This window comes from Opisthocomus hoazin, chromosome 3, assembly GCF_030867145.1.
Source record: "Opisthocomus hoazin isolate bOpiHoa1 chromosome 3, bOpiHoa1.hap1, whole genome shotgun sequence".
NCBI classification, from domain to species: Eukaryota; Metazoa; Chordata; class Aves; order Opisthocomiformes; family Opisthocomidae; genus Opisthocomus; species Opisthocomus hoazin.
Genome location: NC_134416.1, coordinates 21,993,107 through 22,019,785, shown reverse-complemented (window position 1 = coordinate 22,019,785; position 26,679 = coordinate 21,993,107). Strand labels below are relative to the sequence as shown.

At 40.5% G+C, this 26,679-nt stretch overlaps 1 protein-coding gene across 4 annotated transcripts in view; it reads right to left on the bottom strand.

Annotated features, from left to right (window-relative positions):
- The window catches only part of RSPO2 (R-spondin 2), a 119,344-nt gene that overhangs the window by 52,464 nt on the left and 40,201 nt on the right, over positions 1-26,679 (bottom strand). For 2 of the 4 annotated variants that reach the window (XM_075415684.1, XM_075415683.1), the window contains exon 2: positions 7,456-7,644. The exons of 1 other annotated variant lie outside the window; for it this stretch is intronic. In XM_075415684.1, coding sequence (XP_075271799.1) covers positions 7,456-7,644 — 189 coding nt within the window. Of the gene's footprint in view, positions 1-7,455; positions 7,645-8,454; positions 8,516-26,679 lie in introns of those variants that run through there. One more of the 4 variants, XM_075415687.1, reaches the window with a different exon arrangement.

Genomic DNA, 26,679 nt, shown 5'->3' with positions numbered 1-26,679 from the left:
GGAAAGGCTGAGGGAGCTGGGCGTATTTAGCATGGAGAAGAGAAGGCTCAGAGGGGACCTTATAAATGCCTATAAATATCTGAAGGGTGGGTGTCAGGAGGATGGGGCCAAGCTCTTTTCAGTGGTGCCCAGTGACAGGACAAGGGGCAATGGGCACAAACTGAAGCATAGGAAGTTCCGTCTGAACATGGGGAAGAACTTCCTCCCTCTGAGGGTGACGGAGCCCTGGAACAGGCTGCCCAGGGAGGTTGTGGAGTCTCCTTCTCTGGAGATATTCAAGACCCGCCTGGACAGGGTCCTGTGCAACCTGCTGTAGGTGACCCTGATTTGGCATGGGGGTTGGACTAGATGACCCACAGAGGTGCCTTCCAACCCCTACCATTCTGTGTGACTACAAAAAGCACTCAGGGAGGCCCAGAGAAATCTGTTGGTATGTCTGATTAGCACAGCCTATTCTAAACAGATGACATTTTTTTGAATGTTACATCATACTTCCCACAAAGGTGTATGTAAATGCTAAAAGAACAACATTTTGACTTCATTGAAATCCATGGCAAAGGTCCCATGGAATGGCTATTTCTTGTCTCACCAGATAAACCAGAGCCCATTGCAATTTCTTTAATGGGCAAAATTAACATTTAAAATCCCAGAAAGAAGTAATCTTTTATGATAAATATGTATTTATAAATTGAAAAGTGAGAACTAAAGAAAAGCAGTAGTCCAAAAGTTAGAAAAGTTAACTTTCTAGAAGTCTATTTGCAATCTCAGGCTGTCACAGGAGTGGTTATAAATTCACAGCTCCATGATTTCACCTCTCAGGGGAGAGGGTGGAAGAGAAGTCACTACTTTGTGTGGTGAAGCTAAGCTAGGCTGAAATTCGGCAGAAGCACTCTGCTCAAGTATCTCCAGTGTTTACACATAACAAAGCAAAACAACGATTTATCCCTTCGACAGAGCTCTGAAATGTTGATTTATGGGACAAAATATATAGCTTCTCCAATGGAAAGTCTATTGATACTGTACAGTCTCTTAATTTAGGCTGACAGGAGAGTCAGAACTTGAATGACTGACATTTCAGTGCAGCACAAGGGTAGATCATAGTACATAAAAGTGCCTCCATGTTTGAGACCAGTTACAGAATATGCTCAAGAAAGACACATAACTCCATGAGCTAATACTATGCCACTCCTCAGTCAATGGCCAGGAAACCTACAGAACTGAAGGACCACACTCTTTGGTTCTGCAGAGAAGAAAAGGAAAAAAAAGATCATAACACATCTCCATCAAAAAGGCCATTGTCAGAAAAGAAGCCAAAGACAAAAATTTAAAACATTTTTGACTACTTTCTGAAACAGAATGGCAAGGACTTAGGAGCCAAAGTCCCCTTTTCCTTAATTTTCAGTAAGCTCTAGCACTCCAGGGCACTTCAGAAATCGTTTTCTTCTTAAGTGTTTTTGGACATACACTATATTTTTTTAAAAAGTAATAGCTATGAACCATCTTCCAGTCAAGGCTAGGGCAATCAGTCTGGCCTGTAAGAAGCGCATTTAGCTAGCCAGCAATAAAATATTTGTACTTAGGCTTTATAATCTTATTTATACCACCCAAATGTTTCTCTACCATTTACTTAAATAGCATAAAAAACCAAACCTGATTGACATAGATGAAACTTACTATATTTATAGAAAACTACATAAATGGTCCATTAAATAACTCTGGAAGGAAAAAGCCTGGATTACAAATAATACCCAAATTAGAGATACATTTTAAGCAGATGAACCACAGTGATAGCAAAAGATTTTCCTGACCTGCTTTGGCTTCCTGGCAGTCATGATAAGCCACTCCTACTCATTCTTCTTCTAAAATAAGCATTAAAGAGTTGACAGATTTACATTTTAGAGAAGAAATCAAAAGCCCAGGAGATCAAAATACCAGTTCAGACATTGAATTAAATTTAGACACAGACACGTATGCTTGTTATTGTAAAAAAAGAGTATGTGCTCCTGTTAACAGCTTCATTCTGCAGTATAATTGCAGAAAGCATAACGTTACCAAAACAAATACTGTCATCCCATCGTAAAACTTATCACCAGCTTACAAGGTGAGGCAGAATAAGCTGAATTGTAGGGAGATATAATTCATTCAAAGCTCAAAATAAAGCATAAAATGTTCCATAGTGAGATGCATGTGCTTCATATTATAACATACCTTAACAAGAAGAAGGTTTACTGTATTAGTTTCTCGGACTAAGGGCAATACAATGAATTTTAAGGTCAAAAGGTGCCTATCTATCTCAACTGTAGAAAGTGATTACTTGTTTGTAAAGTACTTTTACTGATATGCATAATCTTTAAAAATTTACATGAAACTTATTTTGCCTTTATGAAGGATCCATATTCTGTAGTTTCTCTGTTGTCACATTGTTCCTTTCTAAATATGATCAATAAGATTGAATATTCATCCATGACTCCCGTCATAACAAAGACATTTTGTAGTACACCTAATAGAAAAGACAGCTGGTCAATTCTTAGTAGTGTTACCAATGATGACGATTCACAGCAAGTTTGCTCCATTTGAAACGCAGACACCAGTGAAGAGCAGCTGACTACGGGAAAGGGAAGCGAGAACACGAGAAGCTCTGCATGAGTGGAAATCAGCAACCGGCAGCATAGGAACACTAACTGTAATGAACACCTTCAAGACAGAGAGATAGTGATTATAGTTTGCAAAGAAAAACTGCAGACTGAAGCTGAGGAAGGAAACGTGGCATTCCTAATTTGAGGGGCTTGGTAGTCTTTGCACTGAAATCGGGTTCTTGCTTGAGGTGTCCTCTTGTATTTAAGAAGACAAACAGATCCTCTACAGTCAGGATTTGCCTTTCAAAGGTCAAAATCAGTCTTTCCATTAAGGCATCACTCCAGAGGAGCCTCTGGGCCCGTAACTTGTGAGGTTGGTAATCCTGTGGTATCACAAACTGTTGCTGGGTCCAAAGCACCTACTTTGCTCTTTCACATTGAGCTCTGACTCACAGCTCCCTACTCTTCTTGCTTTAGATCTCTCTGCCTCTTGCACCCACAACGTCCTAACTTCACCTGTCCCCAGACTGTCCTCACACCCATCACTCACTCCTTCCAGCTCCTGCTCCCATTCCTCTGCTGTTCAGTAAAACAGCGTTGGTGCTACAGACTAAACTTCACACAGCCATCCTGACATGTCTGCTTTCACACCAGTCTGCCATTGACCCACACCACCTTCTGTGCTAATCCTCTCCTGCATTCCCTGAGCTGGGAGAGACTTCAAAAACCGAGATAGACTACACATTTCATAACTCACCTTGAGGGCACAAGGGTGCATGAGGGACAAAGACTGTTAGTGCTAACAAGAGCAGGAGACAGAGGCAAGGAGCTGAAGACAGCTATCATGTGAGCAGTTCTTGTAGGGGATGGAGTATCAGTTGGACAACCAATGGAAAGAAAAGAGAGACCAAAATGTTCAGGAAAGACTTTGAGGAGACAGTAAGGAAAGAAGGAAAATCATAAGCAAAAGGGCTTTAGCTTACAAGGGAATCGCTAACTATTGAACGTCTTAAGCAGATGTGACATAGGTAGTTGCAGGTTGTTGTTGTTGATTGTTATTATTATTATTATTGTTGTTATTACACAAAGATTTTTAAGCTACAGCTTCAGCAGGGGCTGAACGTGAGTGCTAGAGAATGATACACACAGCCACTTGACCGTAACAGTTCCCGAAGTTTACCACAGGTCTACCATTTCATGGAGATCCATGCTTGGAATACAACATGTTAATTATAAAATACAATAGCGAGGATATTTTTTCAATAAATTTATGCAATAAACACTTAACGATACATTTCCAGTATGTTCTAATCTTGATTCATTATTAGTTGAGATCTTTTAAATAAATGCCAAACCACATAGCTCTCAATTAGTAATTTACAAATACACAATTGCCTTGTTAAATCTAAATTGACTACAGATTTAATAAATCTTAATTCAAAGCACTATGATGATTTTTGTTGCCAGATGGATGAAACAAAATTCTTCCATCAAAACGCAAAGTAACGCGAAAAATAAAAAAAAATTAAAAAAAAAAAATCCATTTGAGGAAGGAAAAGAGAGTGGAAGAGGTAAGGAAAAAAAATAAATACCTGTAAAATAATGATAGGTAAACCTCAGTTTCTGGCCATCTAGCATCATTTTCAAAATCCCAAATGCTATATTAAGTTTATTTTTAAAAGATAAAGCCATATTTGAAGGAAACAAACACAAAAGTAATGAAAAGGTATTTCTAAAAAGTCAGAAAAATTATTTTATTCAAAGCAAATAACGCTGCCCCTTGTGTAATTGAATCCCCTGGCAGACTGTTAGAATTGCACTGACTACAATAGTCTCAGAAGGTCATATGCTCTGCTATACTACATAAGAAATAGTCGAAGCCATAAAATATTAATGATGTCTTGCTATTTTTTAACAAAGTTAAAAAAAATCTTTACCTTTCTTAATACAGTGAATTAACTACAGGTGTTTAATAAATGCTCAATATGTTTAAAAGCTTCTCTTTATCTTGTTTTTACTGAAGGTGCACGGAAGGGGAAATCACAATTTTAGCAATATCAGGCCCTCCAGTGAGAAAGAAGGTGAACTTAGACAAATGGAGTAGCCAATCAAAACTGAAGAGAGTTGTAATTTCTCAATTCTGAGTGCTTCCTCCCCCTAAAATCGTAGCAGTTGCTATGGACACATAATAAGTTGAAAGGTTCAAGATAGGCTTGATCCGTTAACCAGACCAATGTTAAACCAACTACCCTGGCGACCGATTTCATTTTACTCTTTAATTCAGTTTTATTTTTTTCTCATGACATTATTTCTTGTTGGAGCAGTTTGATTCAAAGTCATTAATTATTAAAATTTCTTGGAAAATTAACAAAGTGTAGGTCTTCTCTTGGGCATTCTTCTACAGAAAAGACTCAACACTTTCTAATTTTGTTTCCAAATATACTGCATTCTCACACTGCAGTGTTCAAGGTGAAAATCATCTCCAGCAGGAAACTACATCGACTTCTAGAGACAAGCAGTCTCAAAACTACATGATTCATTGTTACCAGAAAAACAGTCTAGAACCACTTAGCAAGTTCAAGACACACATACTGCTTACATGTAGAACAATTTGTCTTGAAATTCAAAATTTCCATCATTTTAGAGCTGCTGCACTTGGCTGTTGTATTTATTGTGTTACATTTGGCACTAACTATGTTTGGCTTTTAAAATCATGTCAACATTTTCCATAAAAATATGTAATATAGCTTCTTTAACAGAAATGGGCGAGTGTTCCAGTAATAAAATGTTAAACAGCTTTTGTGCCTATAAGGACATTAATAGGGCAGAAACAATTTCAATTTATGTAATTCAAGCCCTGTAACTCCCAGGATTTTAACACAGCCAGAATTTTTATTATTTTTGTTGAGATAATACTATCTGACCGATGCTGTCTGTAACCAAGCATACCTAAAAGTATCTAACATCAACTAGGAAAAAACCCTTTCTATTTTATAGGAATGTTTATTTTAACTCAGCTTCAACCCACAAAATGTCTGTCTGTCCACAGTGCAACTTATGGGCCATTCAAGATTACCAAACCAAGAAAAAAGTGAAGATGTGATTTATAAATACACCACTTGGCAGTTACACTAAAGTAAAAATATACAATGCAGAAATCATTGGAGGGGAACCAGGACTGGTTGGTAAATGCAACTGCATCATTATTCTAACAGGGGGAGTCTGTCAGAGGCATGAGGGCGAGTTAAATATCCAGCGCTCTACACACGCCAACATGGGTTGGACACAAATTGCTTTTATGCTTTTCAAAACCCGTCCTGTAATTCAGGGAAAAGACCACTTTCTGTAAGTAGTAAAAACGAAACAAAAAAGGTATTGAATTGATCATCCACCTTCTGAAAATAAAGATTTTTTTCTTTTTAGGAACGTAAAGAAATATTGTCAGTGTGGACTCCTTTTTGTATCTCACAAGCAAAGTACAGGCTAATCTAGAAAAATTAATATGTTTCCCGGAGCTGTAACTATTCAAAAACATGTTTACACAGGCAAGTTTTTACAGCCCAGTTTTGAAAAGTTTAAAGTAAACGAGTTGCCGAACTCACAAATGTTATGAAAAATCAGGCCAAGACCCTAAATTACTTTACAGAAGGGATACATAAACCATATACTGGTCTAATTTAATTTTTCATCAAAATCTAGCCACCTGGTATAGCTTAGGCAGCACTTAGTAATATTACACAGCAGTTGGGAACACAACGTGAAGAATACTGTATCCACAGAGCTCGTGCCGGGAATGGGGAGAAGGAGGTGGGACGTCACTACACCGGCTGGGACAGGTCCCAGCACGGCCATGAGTGCTCCTCACCAGCCCGTGAGTGACCTCACGTGGGTCTCAAGATTATGTGTGATGTGAAAGCCAGCACCCGCTTTCTCACAACGCTGCATGTCCCGGTGATATGCCACAGTACTGAGCGGGAGAGCACCGTGCATTTAACAGACACTTGATTATTCCAGGAAGCCAAGAAAAGCTGTTTCTCACTTTCTTAGTTCTTAGGTTTGGTGACCTAATTCTGGTTAGACTATGACACACACACAAACCCCCCCATAAATACAAATTAGAGGTAATAGTAATGATTAATAATCCATATGGGTAATACTCCACATATGAGCATATGGAAAAATCGATACAAATCGGCACAACTTCCAGACAGCGGTGGAATAATGTGTGGAGATACCAGAGCACTCATTGACTTTAACAGTTGTGCTTCTAGGCACAAACATGCAAACAGGGAATCTTGTTGCACATTAGCAGGTTGTAAATTTCCAAATAAAATGCAGTACTAAAAGTGAAAGGTTGTTTGTTTGTCTTTAATAGTACATCTGTTTTATTAAAAAAGCAACACTTACATATTAAAGCATGTCTGGTGTGAGGTGTCTGGTCACCTGAAATTTGTGTGAGAACAAAAAGCACGACAAGAAGGCCACCCATATATCAGTGCATATACTGACTAGTACCTACATCAGGCACTGTTAAATTAATGCTTAATCCTTTTTATTTTCATATAGTGGGAATTTGTTTGTTAAAACCAAGAACATCTGCTTAAATCATCATTCTTTCCTAAATTTCCCTTCTAACTAAAGCAATAATAACAATAACAATAACAACAAGAGTAAAAACTAGGCTCACACATCGACTATTCAATCTGCTGAATGTTACTTATCTTGGAATAAGCTCAGATGTTCTTTAGCAAAGAAGTTTTAAGATGATCTTGAGACATCTGTGAAAATATCACCATGTTCCACAACATATCATCTCAAAAACTGAGCATGAATTATGGCCTTGCTGCAAAACTGAATGTAAGGGCTGAAAAAAACTCACTTGAACATCTGTTCATATCTGGCGTTCGGAGCCCGTAGTACCCCGATGGGCAGGAATGCAAGCATTCACCATATTGTCTCATCCCTTCTCTTCGTAGGAAGAAGAATAACTTGTGTTGGCATCTGATGCACCCATTATCCTTTGAACAAGATAAACAGCCTTTGCAAATTGGATTTGGTCCATAGCTAGCTGCAAAATAAGAAGATAAATTACACTTTAAGATAATTGGGAAATTATTTTGGCTGGAGGTCCTCTTCCCTCTAAAGTGTTATTTATCTACTGCATGATTACAAGTAGTTTTGAAAGGAAGGTTCTGAAAATGCAGTCACACTCATACATCTGCACTGGCAAGTGAATAAAAAGAAAAGCAATCTCTGTATTTCTAATTCTATATAGGGCAATTTAATGAATTTGCACACATTTAAAATAAAGGTCCAGGCAAGCAGAGACCAAGCTATACAAAGTGCACCAGTATAACATAAGTAAAACCCAGGGGCTGAATTCTTATTTGAAGCTGAGCACATAAGCACACAACAGCAGCAAACTGTAAGAACATCAGCACCCTGATATATGCACCAGAATGACATATCCATGGAAACCCAGCAACCACACCAGCGCCACTTCAGGCTTGTGAAGAGATCAATATTAAGAGTAATGATGCAGGTACAGCACTAGCAAAGCATGCTGCCCTGTAGCTCTCCGGGTACTAGAACAGCCATCTTGCAGTTTCTTCTTGGTCTTTCTAATGTGAATGTCAAGATATTTATTTCAAAAAAGAGTAGCAGTTTTAACTTCTAAGGGTCTTTTCCTACAAGTTTCTACCTAAAATGGGTTGAAAACAACATGCACAGACTTTACCAAAGGAGGGCATTTAGTGCAGATTACCATTTTAGGTCACCAGCTGCTGTGCCTTCAATCAATTCTATTTTCTATTTTCTTTTTTCTTCTTTCTTTTTTCTTTGTTTTTTTAAATTACTTGACTGATACTGCAACACAAACCTTAGCTGCAGCACTCTTTGCCCTTATGAGCTTTATGATGCTGCCTTTCTGCAGTCGCAGAACACTCCCCTGTCCCCATGGGCTTTCAACTCCTTCTCAGGCGCTGAGTCAGCACAGCAGGTTAGCAGAGGGAAGATGGCTCAAGACGTTCCTGAAACCAGCGTAACTTAAGAGGTCTGTTTTAAATATTAAATTGGCTACAGGACTTCACAGAAATTTGCCAGTTCGAAGCTGGTTTACTGGAAACAAAAGAAAAATATTATGCAACACAAGGAAAGTGTCTTTGGGGTCTCAAGAGCTTTTTAATAGAGGCCACTGAGGCCAACTGGCCAAAAGGGCAAGGACTATGTTTAATCATTATAATTTTAAATATTTAAAAGTATTCACACCCTAACATGGTACTGTGGTACTTATATATTCTACGAATGGGTAATTGAAGTTGTTCAATGGATGACTACACCAGCAGAGCTGGGAAAAGAAAAAAGGAAAAGCCTACCACCCCCTGGAACCAGTAGTTGATAAGATTTACTCTCACCTTCACACATCTGCACACCATATTCCCACTCCCCCTCTGCTCCTGTCTTCCACACATGCCTCACCCAAGTTCAGCACAACAGCATTCAACTCCAATCTTGTACAAAATAATCTTAGTGGGTGTCAGGCAGGATGAGAAGCCAAGCAATCTGATGAAACAGCTCAGTTAGTGGGACATTTTTGCACTGTTGGAGTCCTCTGGCACCAGGCTCACCTGGTAAGATGCTCTTGATGGGAATAGCATCCTTAGCCTCTACGATATATGTACAACTCTTTGGCTTTCTGTTGACCCCTTTGTAATGACACACCCTACCAGACAAACAGCTTTATACTCCTAAATCGGTTCCCATCTCCTGTTGCCCATAAGACCTCAGATGTAACTGTTCCTACAGTTCATCTTGCAACTATTCTCATTCACAATCCACATCTTCAAAGACATACAAGAAGATAAACAAACAGATGATGAGCTAGGCCTGGATGCATCCCTCATCTCACTGTTGGCAGGGATTGCCTGTCACCCTAACCACATCAAATAATATGTGACCATGGACTCCAAAGCAATTGTTGCTTAACACATGGTGGGCAATCCTGTAGACTTCTGAATCCCCTTTTAGTCTCCTTGCATCTCACTCTCAGTAAATCTGTACCTCCACCTTCTTCAAGATTCCTCAGAGAAGCCTATACTTTAACAAAAGAATTAAAAGGAACAAAGTGAAAGTAAAGATGCAAGATGCCTGAATTTATTCACCACTCAAATAGGGTTTTGGAGTTTGAAACAGCTGAAGTCGAGATCTCTTATATAGCATGCTGTTTCTTCCCCAGATCAAGTATTTACTTTTTCCCTATATCTCCCTTGAGCAGCTACGCAATACTGAGATCTAACAACCCAGTTCACTCCAGGCTTCATCCTTGACTGTCCACCCTGTGTAGCTGTCACTCCAGCCCTATGCTCTCCTCTGGAGTGAACTAACTCCTTCCAACACATAACCCATATATGCCCCTGTGGAGAGTCTGCTCCAAGGAATCCTCCAGGTAGGCAACATGAGCAAGACTGCACCATTCTGCCACACAGTCCTCGTACCCTTTTCTAGTGCTCTAGAGCAGGACTCACCCCTTCCACATGGCTACCCCTTTCATTAGGGGTATCCCTTACACTCACACCACCCAACATGTAGCAGTTGTCATAAAAAACCACAATCCAAGCATGCTGTACAATTCTTGCACTATTTCAGAAACTTTGAAGAGAAAGGATATATATGATCATGACTTACTGCCAGTCCAATTGCTGAACAGCATGGGTATAGCTAAAGGTTACTATTCTCAATAGTCTGGTTTGGGGAGCTGGGATTGCACTCTGGAGCAGATACATTTGTAGTGTCCATATAGGTCTCATGTCCACCTTCCCTCATTGACCCCCATTAAAATTCAGACTTCTTGGCTAAAAAATGTGTCTCAGTTTGACTCTACTGTCCAACTTTCCTTTATCTGTGACAATCCACATGTTACTCTCCTCAAGTATCTCTTTTTTCTATTTCTGGTAAGATGTCTTTATTGAACCCTTTGCTCTGCAGACATATTAAATCATGCTGACTTTTCTGGGCTTCAGCCATACCTCTGTCCTAACATACTCTCACATGAAAAGGAGCTAACAGCATAAACTGATCTTCCATTACTCTGTGATATCCTTTGTTTAGGAGATGGACGGCACATCTTTCATAGCTTAAGGACAACACAAGATGTATGAAAGAGTTCAATAGTATAGTAATTTTGTAAGTTGTATATATTTATCCCAAAATTTTAACTTGTGTGTAGGTTCCCCAAACCACGACATCTAGACTCTCCTTCTTCTTTATCTCCTGAGGAACATTAAATAATGATTTGTAATATCTACGGCTGTATTTTTTCCCTCTTATAGAAATGCTAAGAGATTCAGTTCGTCAAAACTTGTAAACTGTTCCGAAATCCTCAGATGTGAGGTATTATAAATATGACACATGTATTGTTACTTAAATTAACGATTATTAGACTCATATATTGAATTTGGATAACAGTTCAAGATGGTCACATAGTCAATGGTCACATAGTGATGACTTCCCCTCTTGCTCTCCTAGTTACTAAGCTATAATAAAAACCTAAAAATGCATCAGATATTTTTCTTTGCTTTCTTTACCACATTAGGCAAAAAAAAAAAAAAATTGCTGAAGAATTATACAATGGTAAGGGGAGATAACATGATTTGTATGCTGCAATACAGCAAGTAAACTTTATGAAAGAATCTGAGAACTTCCCATTGTGCTGCGTAAGCATCAAACTGAATAATTTCAGGTATTTTGCATACAGTAAGCTATTGTGAAGTGTATATCACAGTCAGTGTTCTTCAGTTTTGTTGTTGCTTATACTCTTTTCCAAGCTTCATGGGAAGCATACTGACTTCTGTGACCTTTCTGTCAGTTCAACTTCTCCCAAAGCAGGGAAAATCATTATATGCTCTACTATTAAATTACTTGGACACTGAACGTACACTTTAACAAATCAAATACTGTAGAACTGGTTTGGGTGTCACATAGGCATGCCCTCTTGAAGATACCAACCTAATTTTCTCTCTTTGCCCCTACGGACACAGGCTATAATTAAATCCTACAAAATCCCTCCTGCCCCAGAATCTTCCCTTTCCATATTAGTTTCTTAACACAGCAAATGCAATGTATTCTTATCACATAAAGCTTTTACAATTCTCATCTAATTGTTCTTTGAAGGAGGAAGTGAATGCCTCTGAATTCAGCAGAAACATCTATACACTTCCTTTTGAATTTCTTCATAACCTCTTCTTTTTCCTTCTGTATTAGACTGCAAGAAAAAATAACAAGCTTACAAAACATCGTCAATCACATTCCTAGTTACCAGCTGCACCACACGCAATGCAAAACATCACGCCACTCATCTCTATTTTGAACGCTGGTGGGAACACCCTTCTCAGCTCTGTGCGCCAGGCAAGCAGGTTTCCTTCAGCCAAGTCCCTCATGGAAATGCGCTCCTTCCACAAGGCCCACAGATGTTAACCAGTGTCAGAGCACTGCTGTCGTCACATCATAAAACTGAAAATGCACACATGCTCTAAGTTAGCACCATCCTCTGGGTCTCCAAGCGCATGATTGCCCTGGCTGTCTGTTCAGATTGTAAGGTCCTTGCAGCGGGAGTAATGTTTTGTACAGCCACATAAGTAGGTACGCGGGTGTGAACACCGCACATAAATACAAACACACACCTTTACACAGATAACCCACTTTCTATTCCTTCTGCTTGTTGCTTCTACAACTATACTTTGGAGCATCTCTATATTTAAAGAATAAGCATTTACAGACTTTATTCCCTACGTTGCTTTTTTGTTTTAAATCTGGGATTAAATTTGCCAAGTTTGAAAAAGTTACTTGAGCACACAGACTAGTACCCAAACACTGAATGAAACACTTCTGAACTCTAAGGGTGCTCATAGTTTCATGGTTTGGATCCATATCAAGTAAAATCAAATGTCAGCTAATTACTTTAACTCTTGTCTGGATCAAATATATTTAAGCCATACTGCTGAAGTGGTTTTAAGTGAATTGTTATGACTATTTGAAATCACAAGAGAATCAACAGTACAAAATTAGTCTAGCCTGTTCCCCACAAGAATACAAGTTGTTCTGCAAGCAAGAGAACTAAGAGCATTTGATTTCCTATGATCTTACTGTCTTGCAGCCCATACCACAACAACTGCTACTAATTTGTGTCTTTCTTGTATACCCACTTGTTAGGTGTCACAAACCTCTTTTGAACATGGTGCTTCAGCTCATCACAAGAACCTGGTATTTTTACACTTCTGTAAAATCCAGGCTGAACTGGACAAATCAATCGAAAACCAAAGGGAGAAAGAGGAGGGTCTGGAAGAAAAATAAGCAGTAGAAAAAGTCATTACCTAAATATAATTTCTTTAGAGGGCCAGGCTAAGATTATCATTGTGTTCCTAATATCACTCGCTGCCTTGTCATTGTGTCACTATTTGTCAGTCTTTTGTTTTTCGAACTCTCTGAAGTCAGAAACTGGGCTTACTGGTACAGTGGCCAGCTTAACGGCACTCTTGCCCTAAGTGGGATTGCAAACGCATAAATGCTGGTCATTGGATTTTAGTTCAGGTCTAGCAGGAATGTCTCAAAGATACTTATCACTGCAAACATGAGGTATGCAGACAGGGCTCAGAAGAGGGAAACAACTAAAAGACCACTACAAGCTGCACTTACTGCTGAAAGAGTTGTATTGGGTTTGCATGGCAAGTTTTTGGTGTCAGGGGAAGGCTACAGGGGTGGCTTCTGTGAGAAGTTGCTAGACGCTTCCCCTATGTCCAGTGGAGCCAATGCCAGATGGCTCAAAGACAGACCCGCTGCTGGTCAAGGCTGAGCCCATCAGTGATGGTGGCAATGCCTCTGGGATACCATATTTAAGAAGGGGGCAAAAAAAGAAACTGCATGACGGCAGCCAGAGAGAGGAGTTAGACAATGTGAGAGAAATAGCTCTGCAGACACTAAGCTCAGCAAAGAAGCAGAGGAAGGAGGTGCTCCAGGCATCAGAGCAGAGGTTTCTCTGCAGCCTGTGGTGAAGACCATGGTGAGGCAGGCTGTTCCCCGCAGCCCATGGAGGTCCATGGTGGAGCAGATATCCACCTGCAGCCCATGGAGGACCCCACACCAGAGCAGATGGATGCCCTGAAACAGGCTATGACCCTGTGGAAAGCCCACACTGGAGCAGGCTCCTGGCAGGACCTGTGGACCAGTGGAGAGAGGAGCCCAAACTGGAGCAGGTTTGCTGGCAGGACTTGTGACCCCATGGGAGACCCACACTGGAGCAGTCTGTTCCTGAAGGACTGCACACTGTGGAAAGGACCCACGCTGGAGCAGTTCATGACAAACTGCAACCTGAGGGAAGGACCCATGTTGGAGATGTTTGTGGAGGACTGCCTTCTGTGGGAGGGAGCCCATGCTGGACCAGGGGCAGAATGTGAGGAGTCCTCCCTCTGAGGAGGAAGGAGGGACAGAGACAACATGTGATGGACTGACCACAACCCCAGGTGGAGAAAATCGGGAGTAAAGCTGAGCCCAGGAAAAAGGTAGCGGAGTGGGGAAGGTGTTTTTAAGATTCAGTTTTATTTCTCATTACCTTTCTCTGATTGGATTGGTAACAAATTAATGTTCCCCAAGTTGAGTCTGTTTTGCCTGTGACGGTAATTGCTGAGTGATCTCCCTGACCGCATCTCATCCCACAAAGCCTTTCATTATATTTTCTGTCCCCTACCCAGCTTAGGCGGGGGAGTGATAGAGTGGCTTTGGTGGGCACCTGGCATCCAGTCAGGGTCAAGCCACCACAGAGCAGATTTCATAATACTGAATTCAACTAATGCTATAAAGATATCCCATACATATGGAATAAAACCCTTAACAAAACCAGCTAAAATACGTTCATGCTTGACATATATCTTCAGGGTACCAAAGAATGGAACAACGAATACAGCCTTACAGATACGTCAGTGTTAGATAGTATACCAATGTACTAACACTGTAAGACTGCAAGGTCATTATAGTTAAAAACCATCTGTTGGACCATGAACAGCAGCTGGCCAAGAAAAATATCTATTTTTCTTAAAGCTGTGTAAAAGCAAAAGTGAATTTTGGACAGAAAACTTCAACAACAAGATTATAAAAAAGGAAAAAAATTGACTAGATTGACTCTAGTCATTGTCTTGAAAAGAATTAAGAGATTTAAGGTCAAAGGGGATTTTTATGAACAATTAGCCCAATCCTCTGTACAAAGAAGCCACAGAACTTGTGCTTTACTAGAACATATCATTTAAGAAACCATTCAATCTTGATTTTTAAATTGTCAGTGGTAAGGAAACCACCACAACCTTTGTTAAGATATCATAGGGCCTAATCACTCTCACTGTTGAAAATCTGCAATGGAATTTTGAACTTCAAATAGCAACCACTGGACCTTTTTATATCTTTGTCTGCCAGATTGCTAACAGTTTTTCAATGTTTTTTTCCCCAATGCAGACACTCTGATCAGGTCAAGTCTTAGCCTCCTCATGGGTAAGATAAACAGAGCAAGATTCCAGAATGTCTCACCGCAAGGCAAAGTATCCAGTCCTTTGATCAATCCCTTACAATTTATCAACAGGCTTATGGACACCGAAAAAAGAGTTCAACAATGGAAAAGTGATTGTATCAGTGCCGAATGCAGAAGTGATATAACTTAGCCACTTTTCCTAGATATTACTCTCCTGAAACATTCATGTGTTATGTAAGTTTTTTTGACCACAAAGACACCGTTTTCCAAGTACCATGCTGGTCTGGGTAGGAAGTAGCCATTTTTTGGAGTTACGCAGGAGGTCACCCAGTTTTGTCTTTCTCAGGACATTGGGCCTTAACCACTCAGGATCATTTTCTCAAAAGTTGTTGACAACTCAGAAAACCCACATTCCCCACTCTTCCTCTTAAGATAGACTAACTGTAGGGTGGCATTTCACTTCAATGAGTTTGGTATAAATCTCCTCAAATTTCTGCTCATAAATGAACACCTTTGCTTATCATGGAGCCATGTCTTCATTTCTTTTGGAGTTCTTAATTATATTTTCAATATCATAATTTTATGCTTAAAATACTCTCATTTGTCAGCTCTTTTCTACCTACTTCCATCAGGTAGTTTTATGATTCACAACACTTTCTAAGCCCCAGATAATTTTATTAAATGCCAGTAGCTTCATGTATAGTAACCTCTAAAAACTCCAAACATAAAACACAAGAGGATTTTTAATATGGAGTACTTTTGAAGGGTAACTTGTCTTCCAGTTTCTCTTATTTAGAAATTACATTAATTACACTTTCAGCTTTTTACAGGTCTATAGCGTAAAACGTAGAAATTCCCCAAAGCCACTACTTTAAAACAAGAAAATAATCACATCTGAGATTCTGGGTTGTTCCCCAAACTCTAGCATTCAGACATGTAGGCAAAGCATCACAAGTCATTACCTTCGGCAACAGTACAAATCACATCTGATGAAAACTGCATAAGTCATTCACAGAATCACAGAACCACAGAATCACAGAATAGTAGGGGTTGGAAGGGACCTCTGTGGGTCATCTAGTCCAACCCTCCCGCCGAAGCAGGGTCACCTACAGCAGGCTGCACAGGACCTTGTCCAGGCGGGTCTTGAATATCTCCAGAGAAGGAGACTCCACAACCTCCCTGGGCAGCCTGTTCCAGGGCTCCATCACCCTCAGAGGGAAGAAATTCTTCCTCATGTTCAGATGGAACTTCCTGTGCTTCAGTTTGTGCCCATTGCCCCTTGTCCTGTCGCTGGGCACTACTGAAGAAGTTTGGCCCCATCCTCCTGACACTCACCCTTCAGATATTTGTAAGTATATATTAGGTCCCCTCTCAGCCTTCTCTTCTTCAGGCTGAACAAGCCCAGCTCCCTCAGCCTCTCCTCGTAGGAGAGATGTTGCAGTCCGCTCACCATCCTTGTAGCCCTCCGCTGGACACTCTCCAGTAGCTCTTCATCTTTCTTGAATTGGGGAGCCCAGAACTGGACACAGTACTCCAGATGAGGCCTCACCAGGGCAGTGTAGAGGGGAAGGAGAACCTCCCTCGACCTGCTGGCCACACTCCTCCTAATGTACCCCAGGATACCATTGGCCTTCTTGGCAGCCAGGGCACACTGCTGGCTCATGGTCAACCTGTCATCCACCAGGACACCCAGGTCCCTCTCTGCAGAGCTGCTCTCCAGCAGGTCCACCCCAAGCCTGTACTGATGCATGGTGCAGGACCCTGCATTTGCCTTTGTTGAACTTCATCAGGTTCCTCTCTGCCCAACTTTCCAGCCTATCCAGGTCACGCTGAATGGCAGCACAGCCTTCTGGTGTATCCACCACTCCTCCCAGTTTGGTGCCATCAGCAAACGTGCTGAGGGTACATTCTAACTCTTCATCCAGGTTGTTAATGAAGAAGTTAAACAAGGCTGGGCCCAGTACTGACCCCTGAGGGACACCACTCGACAGGATAGAGACCAGATTCCCAGTCTGCTCTGCCCCTAGGACCTTCCCCACTGTCTGGCTCTCTCCGGCATGCCCTTCATGCAATGGTGGGGCTCTCGTGCCTTAGCAGCACAGCGGGCTGGTTTCAACGAAGGGATGTCTACAGACCCCTTTCCACCAGACCACTGCTCTGTCACCCACCAGTCGCAGACAGCAAAAGTGGAAAAGGGTGCGGGTGCTGAGCAGCCTAGCAGCTCATCATTGGGAGCTGTGCACCTGCACAGAGCCAGCCTTAAACCATCTACAGTGGGAATCGGGAATTTTCAAAACCAATTCCTGTCTCCTCCCAAACAGGCTTTTGAAAATCACGTTCCTCAGCTAAGGCTTTATGTCCTTTTCACTTATATCTCCTATCTTTCACCTACGTACAAGGCCCACGAGCTCCTTCTAGGCCTTGTATGTAGGAAGAGGGAGGCAAGGGAGACAGTACGTGACAATCCCCCCATTCCCCAGCTTACTTAGCGTGGGAAGTTTATTTGCCTTTCACTGAAAATAAATCACATTCGGAAACATGAGCAGACCCTCAAACAGAAGCTGGTAGTTCCACTTCTAATACAGTAGAGTTACTGCGGAAGCTGTGAAGCAAAACCAAACTAAAATACAAATACACCTTTACTTTCCTCATAACATCACGCTGGTGGGGAGGTCTGGTCAGTGAGAGTCCACAAAGCTGTGTATTTTCACCTCTTGTGTGCTTAAAAGCCACTTGGACACCGGTCTCAGACCTTTCCATTTCAGGCTCCTGTGCTACAGTCAAACAGAGATACACAGGCTATAACAGTCTATTTCTTAATTACAAAATTGCACAGAAATTCAAGGAATGCATTTTCCCCATATGTGTATTTTGTGGGCCACTATCTGATGGCACATTCAACAGCAAACTTCATCCAACATATTGCTGCTGCAAATCAACATCTGGGACACAAATCCTACTGGAACAACGTCCCACGCATTTAAACAAATTCATTACTTTCCAAGCCTTTTAATATCTAGAATATTTCAGCTAGCTGCCATGTATAAGATTCTTCTCTAGCGTGCAGGTGAATAAACAGAGGTTTCATTTTTTCCCCTTTGAAGGCGTGTTTACTTTGTGTTCTATTGTAAGTTATAACTTTTCCAAGCACTGAAAACTGCAGGGATCCAACACAGAAACGTTCCAACAAAAACACAGTTCCAAATCCAGATCCACCCAAACCGCTGAAGACAAAACATTATTGGAAGCACTAAAGCTAAAGAGGTGAAGATCCAGAACACTCAAGACACAAAGTACAATGACATACAAGAAGATTTTATGTATGATGCATGATATTTCACTTTGCCATTTCGTATTTTACTGAACAATTCCTAAAAAGGTAGAAAAGATTGAGGAACAGAAAAAAAATACAGTTAGAGAAGGACCTCAAGCCTTTCTTTTCACTTCGTGAAGATCAAAGTCAACTTATTTTACAAATGATAGATATCAAATCTAGACTCTGAAGCTAGATGATCCATACAGCAATATTAACATAAACAACTGCAAAGATTATATAGTTATTTTCCTTGCTATATCAGACACCACTAAACTAATGACTACATGTTAAACTATCGTTTACTCTCACATTTTTATTGTACAACAAGGAACCAGCATGTAAAGGAAATGCCAAACAAATAAATATTTAACTGTGACTGTAAATCTGTAACAGTGAAGAACATGCCTTATATCTCTAGTTTATATAGCAGCGGACACACCAGCTAGTGTTTCATAAATACCAAAGTTCTGAAAGTTCTGAAATGTTGAACAGCATGTAAATGGAGGTTTCTGCACTTTAAAAATAAATAAATAAATAAATAAATCGAAAGGTACAGAAAGTGGTACCCTCTAAGAATGAAGAAATGTAAGGCTTAGATAGTTGGGAATAGTCTGGAAGATTTAATGGCCTCAGACATAAGACGTAGGAAACTTTAAATTGCATATAAGGCTATATTCACAGTATCACAAGGTTTGCAGAAGAACTGTTGCACAGGTCCTAACATTAAGCAAAAGGCAGTTCTGAGCAAAGCTTCAGTGGGGGTCTGTACAAGCAGATTTGCCAGATGTCCATGCCTGATGGAGGCAACCCGAGTGTCAGGTTAGTCATTAAGTTGAGAGTGAAGCTTGGACCACACAGAAGTAAATTTGGCCCCCATGAGGACTAGGCTGGTAGCCTTCAGGTAGATATGACAAGCCTGTAGAGAAACTTATTTGGGTGCTGTGTAGACACAGCACTGCATTTCCTCAGCTACAGCAGCTGACAGAGTAGTCAATGGTCATGTTTGTTCTAGAAAACCAATAGCATTCACAAGCTCCCAGGTGGTGTGCTTAGGCTGAACACGTTCCAACTCTGTATTGAAGAACTAGGCAGAGAGGAGGTACTGCTCTTCCCTTGTCAATTTTCCACAGGAAGCAAATTCAAAACTAGATGGAGTTGGTTACTCCAACAGCTTCCCAGTTTCAGTAAGTCCAGGACTCCAGGCAGTGTCACAACAGTCCTGAACAGGTAAAGACACAGTCATTTCATGCCCCAACTGGATAAAGCCCCAGCTAACCTTGTCTGGTCTCACATCTCACCCTGTTTTGAGCAGAAGGTTGGCAAAGGAGGTCCAGTCTCCTGCTTGGGAGGTCTCTTCCAGACTGACTTCTCCTGTGGTGCTATGGCCTGCATCTGAAGTATCAGATTTCACTTCTTGCTTGAAGAAAGAGGCAGCTTGAGCTACATGATGTGCAGTACACTTCCGACGGAGGAGGAACAGCTAACAAAGCACACGGCAATAAGGAAGGTGTTCTGGATGTCCAGATGTATTCCATTTCACAGGAGATCCCATGGAGGGAGGCAATAAGTATCACTGAATGCAATGGAAATATAGCACTTTGGAAATGTGCTGTAATTGCAAATACGGGAACCTAAATGATATCTTCCTAGCTGCAAGTATCCACTCCCACAGAAAGTGAGCCATCTTAAGAAAAAAAAAGCTCACCAGAGGAAAAGACCTGTAGGTAGCAATTCAGCTCAGCTCAAACCAGATGCAATTCGGGAAAGCACAAGACAACATCCACCACTGGCCAAAAAGCCCTGAGAGTTCCCCCTAGAGATATCCTTCTTTTGAAAAGAGCAGAAATGTTCCAGAAAGACAGGTAGCAACTTCCTGCCTCCTACTAGCAGAGGACCTCCCCACAAGGACAAGCCACCCTGCCCTACTCTGACACCAGAACAGAGGTTTCATTATTGTACTCCTAAAATAAGAATTTGGATATGGATATGCACTTTGAGAAAGGGCTGTATGTTCAAATGCTGAAAAGCCCACCTACACCCCGTCGTTCCAGGTGAGACTCTCATAAGCAGCAATGGGGAAATATTCTGCATCAGACAAACCATTACTCTTCATTGTCACACACACAGAATTACAGTAACTCCATGGCCTATAAAGCTCACTCACAAGGCAGAAACATTAGAACTAGTGGACTTCCAGCGCTCCCAAGACACCAGGATAAATTCTTCCTCAGCCATCAGCTATGAGCAAAGAAAAGTGGCATTCCAGGAAACATGGGCATTGGAGCAATCTGATATAACTCATGTCTGATGTGAGCATTTAAAGCACTTTACAGTTTTTTTTAATAAGGTGGTGTCTTTCTGTATTTACAAAGAGCACTACCTTAGTGTGCTTATTGTGGGGCAATTCAAAATTAGGTTAACTTTCAAGACCAAAACCAGGTAAATGCTGATCAAAAACTAGCAGTTGGCTACACTACGTGGGAGTTTTGGACTGGCTACATTTTCACTGTACAAGCAGTACACAGCATAAGCCTGAAACGTGATTATTTAAAGCTTTGCAAGGGCCAAATTTGCCAAGCTTAAATTACTTGTCAGCATAATTGACTGGAAACAAAAATTAAACATTAGGAAGAGTTAAAATTGGTAATTGCTTGATGATATTCTATTGGATGAATAACAAGCCATACTACCACAAATACCAAGACAAAAAAAAAAAACACACACAAAAAACCCACCAAATCTGTAGGGCAGAAAAGACCATTATGACTAAAAAAAAAAAGATTGTGCTGAAGTGGTATTAAAGCACAGCTTAAAAGGATGGAAAAACAAGACATAAATAGCAAATAATGTAAGTTTAAAAACTGAGACAATTGACAAATAACCTAAACGGGTCAAAAAAACCCAAAGAAAAAAACCAACCCCAACCCTCCAAGCCCTCAAATGCCAAAATTCAATAGTGAATAGAGACCAGAATAACAAACCATATTTCTAACACTTGAAATAACAGAGAAAGCAAAAGAGCCTAACAGTTACATCTCTTGTTTGGAATAAAGCAGGATGTATCCACCCAATGTGATAACACAGCTGTAATGAAAAGTTTGCCATCCATACAAAAGGAAGCTATGAAAGACCATTTGCCAAAGAGAAACAAATTTAAACAACTGTCACTGCCAGTCAATTTCTAAACCTAATGTTTTCCTCTAGAATTAATGTCTTCTTCAGGGTTTTTTGTAATAAACGTTTGAAGACTGAGGAAAGTCCAGCAGCTCAGAGGGCACCCTATGTATCAAGCAGAGGACTACAGACTGATTCACCTGACATCAATTTCAGGGGTAAAAAAGGAGTCTTTAAGAAAGTGTTGCATCATTGAGATGTAGAAACTACACACACATATACGTGACAGATAAAAGGAAGGAAGGAAGGAAGGAAGGAAGGAAGGAAGGAAGGAAGGAAGAAAGGAAGGAAGGAAGGAAGGAAGGAAGGAAGGAAGGAAGGAAGGAAGGAAGGAAGGAAGGAAGGAAGGAAGGAAGGAAGGAAGGAAGGAAGGAAGGAAGGAAGGAAGGGAGGGAGGGAGGGAGGAAGGGAGGGAGGGAGGGAGGGAGAAAGAGAAAGAAAGAGAGAGAGAGAAAGAAAGAGAGAAAGAGAGAAAGAGAGAAAGAGAGAAAGAGAGAGAGAGAGAAAGAGAGAAAGAGAGAAAGAGAGAGAGAGAGAAAGAGAGAAAAAAGAAAGAAAAGAAAGAAAAGAAAGAAAGAAAGAAAGAAAGAAAGAAAGAAAGAAAGAAAGAAAGAAAGAAAGAAAGAAAGAAAGAAAGAAAGAAAGAAAGAAAGAAAGAAAGAAAGAAAGAAAGAAAGAAAGAAAGAAAGAAAGAAAGAAAGAAAGAAAGAAAGAAAGAAAGAAAGAAAGAAAGAAAAAGAAAGAAGCTCACCAACAATCTAAGAAAGAAAGAAAGAAAGAAAGAAAGAAAGAAAGACAAGTTACTAAAAGAAGCTCACAAACTAATGTACAAAATGTTTCGCTGGCACAGTTCAGAAGAAACAAAGTTTACGTAACAAAGTTCAATCAGAAGGCAAGCATTCACCAGTGACAAGTGAACAGTCATCAGGTACATACCATACAGTGTCATCTCAAGTCTTGTCTACATACAACCCCAAAAATGCAGCTGAACAAAGGTAAATACCAACTATCTAGGGGAAGGGAGGGCAAGAGTCCATTTTGCTAATGATGACTGGAAGCTGGAGTTAGGCTTGAACTAAATCAGGTTGTGTCCACCATGTAATTAAACACTGGAACATGCTACCTGTAAGATGGAGCCAGAGGGAGAAGGGAACAGGAAGAGGTTTGGACCAACTTAAAGCCCTTGTTAGGAACACTACCTCCCTCTTCAGAACTTACACGCTTTCATGGCACTTCTGGGATGAAGTATTTGTTTCTTGCCCCTGGAGATATCATGCAAGTACTTCAGAATACATGAATTGTGAGTGTCCATCACAGTTTGGATCATCAGCGTGCTTTCGTATCAGGAATCCAAATTATCCCCTATAGATGGAGCTTTGCTTTACATAACAGAGCAGTCCTGGAGCTGCATTTCCTTCAAATTAACCTGAATTGGAAAATATGCTCCAAGTGTACACCTAACATTTTTCAACAAATAGTACGTATCCAGGTCACATTAGAGCTAGCCCAAAGTAAAACTCTGAAATGTGTAAAGCATGGGCACCAGGTCCCTAGAACTCACTGTTCAGTCCTACAAATGCATCCCACTGGACCTCATTTCTTGCTATCGTTGACACGGCCAGTGTCCTCAGTCCTCCTGATCCCAAGTAGGACACAAATGCCCAGATGGCCCTCAGTAGTCTCATGCCTGTTAAGACATTAGTTATAATTCACATATAGCCTTATACTTCAGGGCCCAGCCAGTAACTGACTGTAATATGCAACTGGCAGATGTAGTTTCCCAGGAACAAGGGAAAATTATTTTTTTTTCTCTGAATGATCAGAGACTGGGCATAACTAGGGGCGAGTAACATGCTAGATCAAAACTCATGTCTCATTTTTGTATGTCCCCCATATACTCAGAACCAAGCTAGTTATCAGATTACATTCAGAAAGGAATTTTCTTCCATCGAATCAGCATAGACTTGCAGCATGTGGCACAGTTTACCTGCTGGGACTGTCTGGGCAATTTTCATTTAGTTAATGTCTCGCCTTTCCAAGGACCTTAAATGCTTTGTGGCTGCTTGGCCACTGCTGTGGTCTGCAACACATAGTTTAGTCCCCTGTGAACTGAAGTGCATTGTTTTAGTTCAAGTCTTCAGACTACATACATCTGGGTAATATGACAGTAACAGTCCTTCCTGGTCTTAAAAAACAGATGAGGGTATGCTAAATAAATCAACTTATTTTTTATTCCCTTTTATTATAAAGGCTGTACCTCTGAAGGGTGGAATGAACTACTCAGGGGAGCCTTCGTCTTGGGATAAGACACACCTAGGGCGGAGGGGGAGAGATCAATTCCATTAAAAAGTGGAAAAACTTCAAACCCAGAGTATTTCATAGAAGAGAAATAATTTCTCCAAAATTCTTCCCTCAGCTCTCAGAACACTTCACCCTAGCGACCACCAGAGGTAAACACTGCGTAAGGCACTGAAAAAAACAGCCTCTGAAAAATGCAGACCGGTATTTTCAAATGAGGTGCCTGAAAACTGGCAGCTAAATAGATACTTTGATATTCAAGCAGGTTTTTACTTCTGACATTGCTGTACATTAACACACTCCAATCATTCCAAATAAGTCAGTAGGAGCCAGGACCACTCCAGTTATGAGTCTTGTGGTACAGTTTTATGAAGGATAAATATTTGTTGATAGATTTCCAGAGAGGAAGGACTGTGTTAGGACAGACTTGGAGTAACTATAGTCTTTAATTCAGCCTGCTAATTCATATCATGATTACAACTCCCATTACTAGATTTTTGACTTAATCAACTGGAAGAAAGAAAACATTCTTCTCGCTGGAAACAGGTGATAAGAGATTTCTGTAAAGGTAGGCAAAAGCTCTTTAAGAATTTGACTACTAGGAAAGCCCACAGAGAGCCCAAAAAGCATCATCTGAGTAAAGAAAATCCTAGTCATACTGTCATTTAACAAGAACAGTCTAAAAATTAGCAGTACTAAACATGCTCTTATATAGATTTGTCTGAAGTCACACAATAGGACCTCAAAAAAAAAAAAAAGTAAATCTTCATTCACTATCTGTAAAAAGAAGCCTTGGTGTGGACAGGTCTGGGCTGTAAAACGAGAAGTGAAAATGACTGAGAACAAACTTATTTCGTTGCACATATGAATGCAAACACATGCACTGAGAAGGGGAGCACACTCAAATGATCTCCTAATATACCAGTTTTCTTCACATAGTTATTTCCAGGAAGAAAGCAAAATATTTAAATGCATCTCTCACTTTGTATCTCAGATTTACTTGAGTTTGTAATTCCTTGAGAGTTTTAGGAGGTATTTTTGACACATAAAGCTGCAGCTGAAAATCATTAGCATCTCTACCACCAGAGGCAAATTTTTAGGAAGTTAATGACACTTACTTTTGCCTCTGAAAAAAACATCAGTAAACACATTGATATTTAAATTTATATTTTAACACTTAACTACTAAAACTGAAACATCAAGTTACTTACATAATCTCTATAGTGTTCTTGTTTGTTTATTTGTTTTTATTATTTTCTGACATTGTGAAGCATACAGAAAACAGGCTGTCCTCACCTGAAGTATGTTTTTAAAAAATGGATTGTGATGCATTTAGAATATTCTTCAAAGTACAGCTCCTCTCCAAAACACGACTGCAGAACCAACATTGCAGCGTTCCACGCTTGTGCCTCAAGGACATCCAGAACAAAGTTTGCTCAAGTTATGAGCTGCATACATGTAAATGTGCACATACACACATACACACATGCATATATATTCCCTGCCAAAACCAGCCCTACAAAACAACTAATTAAATCATGACATGGAAGGTGCATGTATCTCCCTCAAAGATTTTGTACTCACTATGCTTTCTACCAAACCACTTAAAAAACATGGCCTTCATAATTAAAAGGAGATTTAAATAAAGGCAGAATTTAGGTCGCCACTGTGATTTTATTTCATTATTCTTTAAGTATACAAGCTGGAATCCAAAGCATTTTTTGTCACAATCCTGGCTTTACAAAGCCAACAAGAAAGGCAAGCACCTTTTAACTCTATCAAGCAAAAGTTATAGAGAATGCATGCAAGACAGTCCTAGAGAGAAGACTTTATCTTACAATAGATTTTTTAAAAGATATTATTTTATTTTTTAATTCAAAATATAGAATCTTAGAATTATAGAATGCTTTGGGCTGAATGGGACCTTTAAAGATCATCTAGGTCCAACCCCCCTGCAGTGAGCAGGGACATGTTCAACTAGACCAGGTGCTCAGAGCCCCGTCCAACCTGGCCTTGAATGTTTCCAGGGATGGGGCATCTATCACCTCCCTGGGCAACCTGTGCCAGTGTTTCACCACCCTCAATGTAAAAAATTTCTTCCTTATATGCAGTCTAAATCTGCCCTCCCTTAGTTTAAAATCATTACTACTTTTCCTGTCACAACAGGCATTGGTAAAAAAACTGTCCCCATCTTTCTTATAAGCCCCCTTCAAGTGCTGCAAGGCTGTCATAAGGTCTCCCTGCAGCCTTCTCTTCTCCAGGCTGAACAATCCCAGCTCTCTCAGCCTGTCCTTGTAGGTGAGGTGCTCCAGCCCTCTAATAATTTTTGCAGCCCTCCTCTGGACCTCCTCCAATAGGTCCATGTCCTTCTTGTGCTGAGAATATAATCGTGACATCTCAGTGCAGTACTATTAACTGTTGTCCAAACACTCATTTTTAGCAACCAATATTACAATTATCCAGATACAGCATGATCCTAAACATGAGGAAACTCCTAATATTAGTGTACTCTTATGCTCAGTACCATCAGGATCTCCTTACAGTCAGGTTCATAGGACAAGACATGATGGTCCAACTCACTAAGATCAAGGACCCGGCATCACCTCCATGCAGGGAGAGGGATAGGAGCACCAAGCTCTGTACAAACAGTGACTGCCAGTGCCTCCACTTGGAGCTCTAAATCCTTGGCTTACCATGACTGCCTCCATGATGGTCATCACAGGCGTTCAGTGGTGGTAAGTTTGTGACTACAGGCAACGCTTTACAGCAGACCTGCCTCCAGGCCCTCACTCTTTCCACCTGAGCAG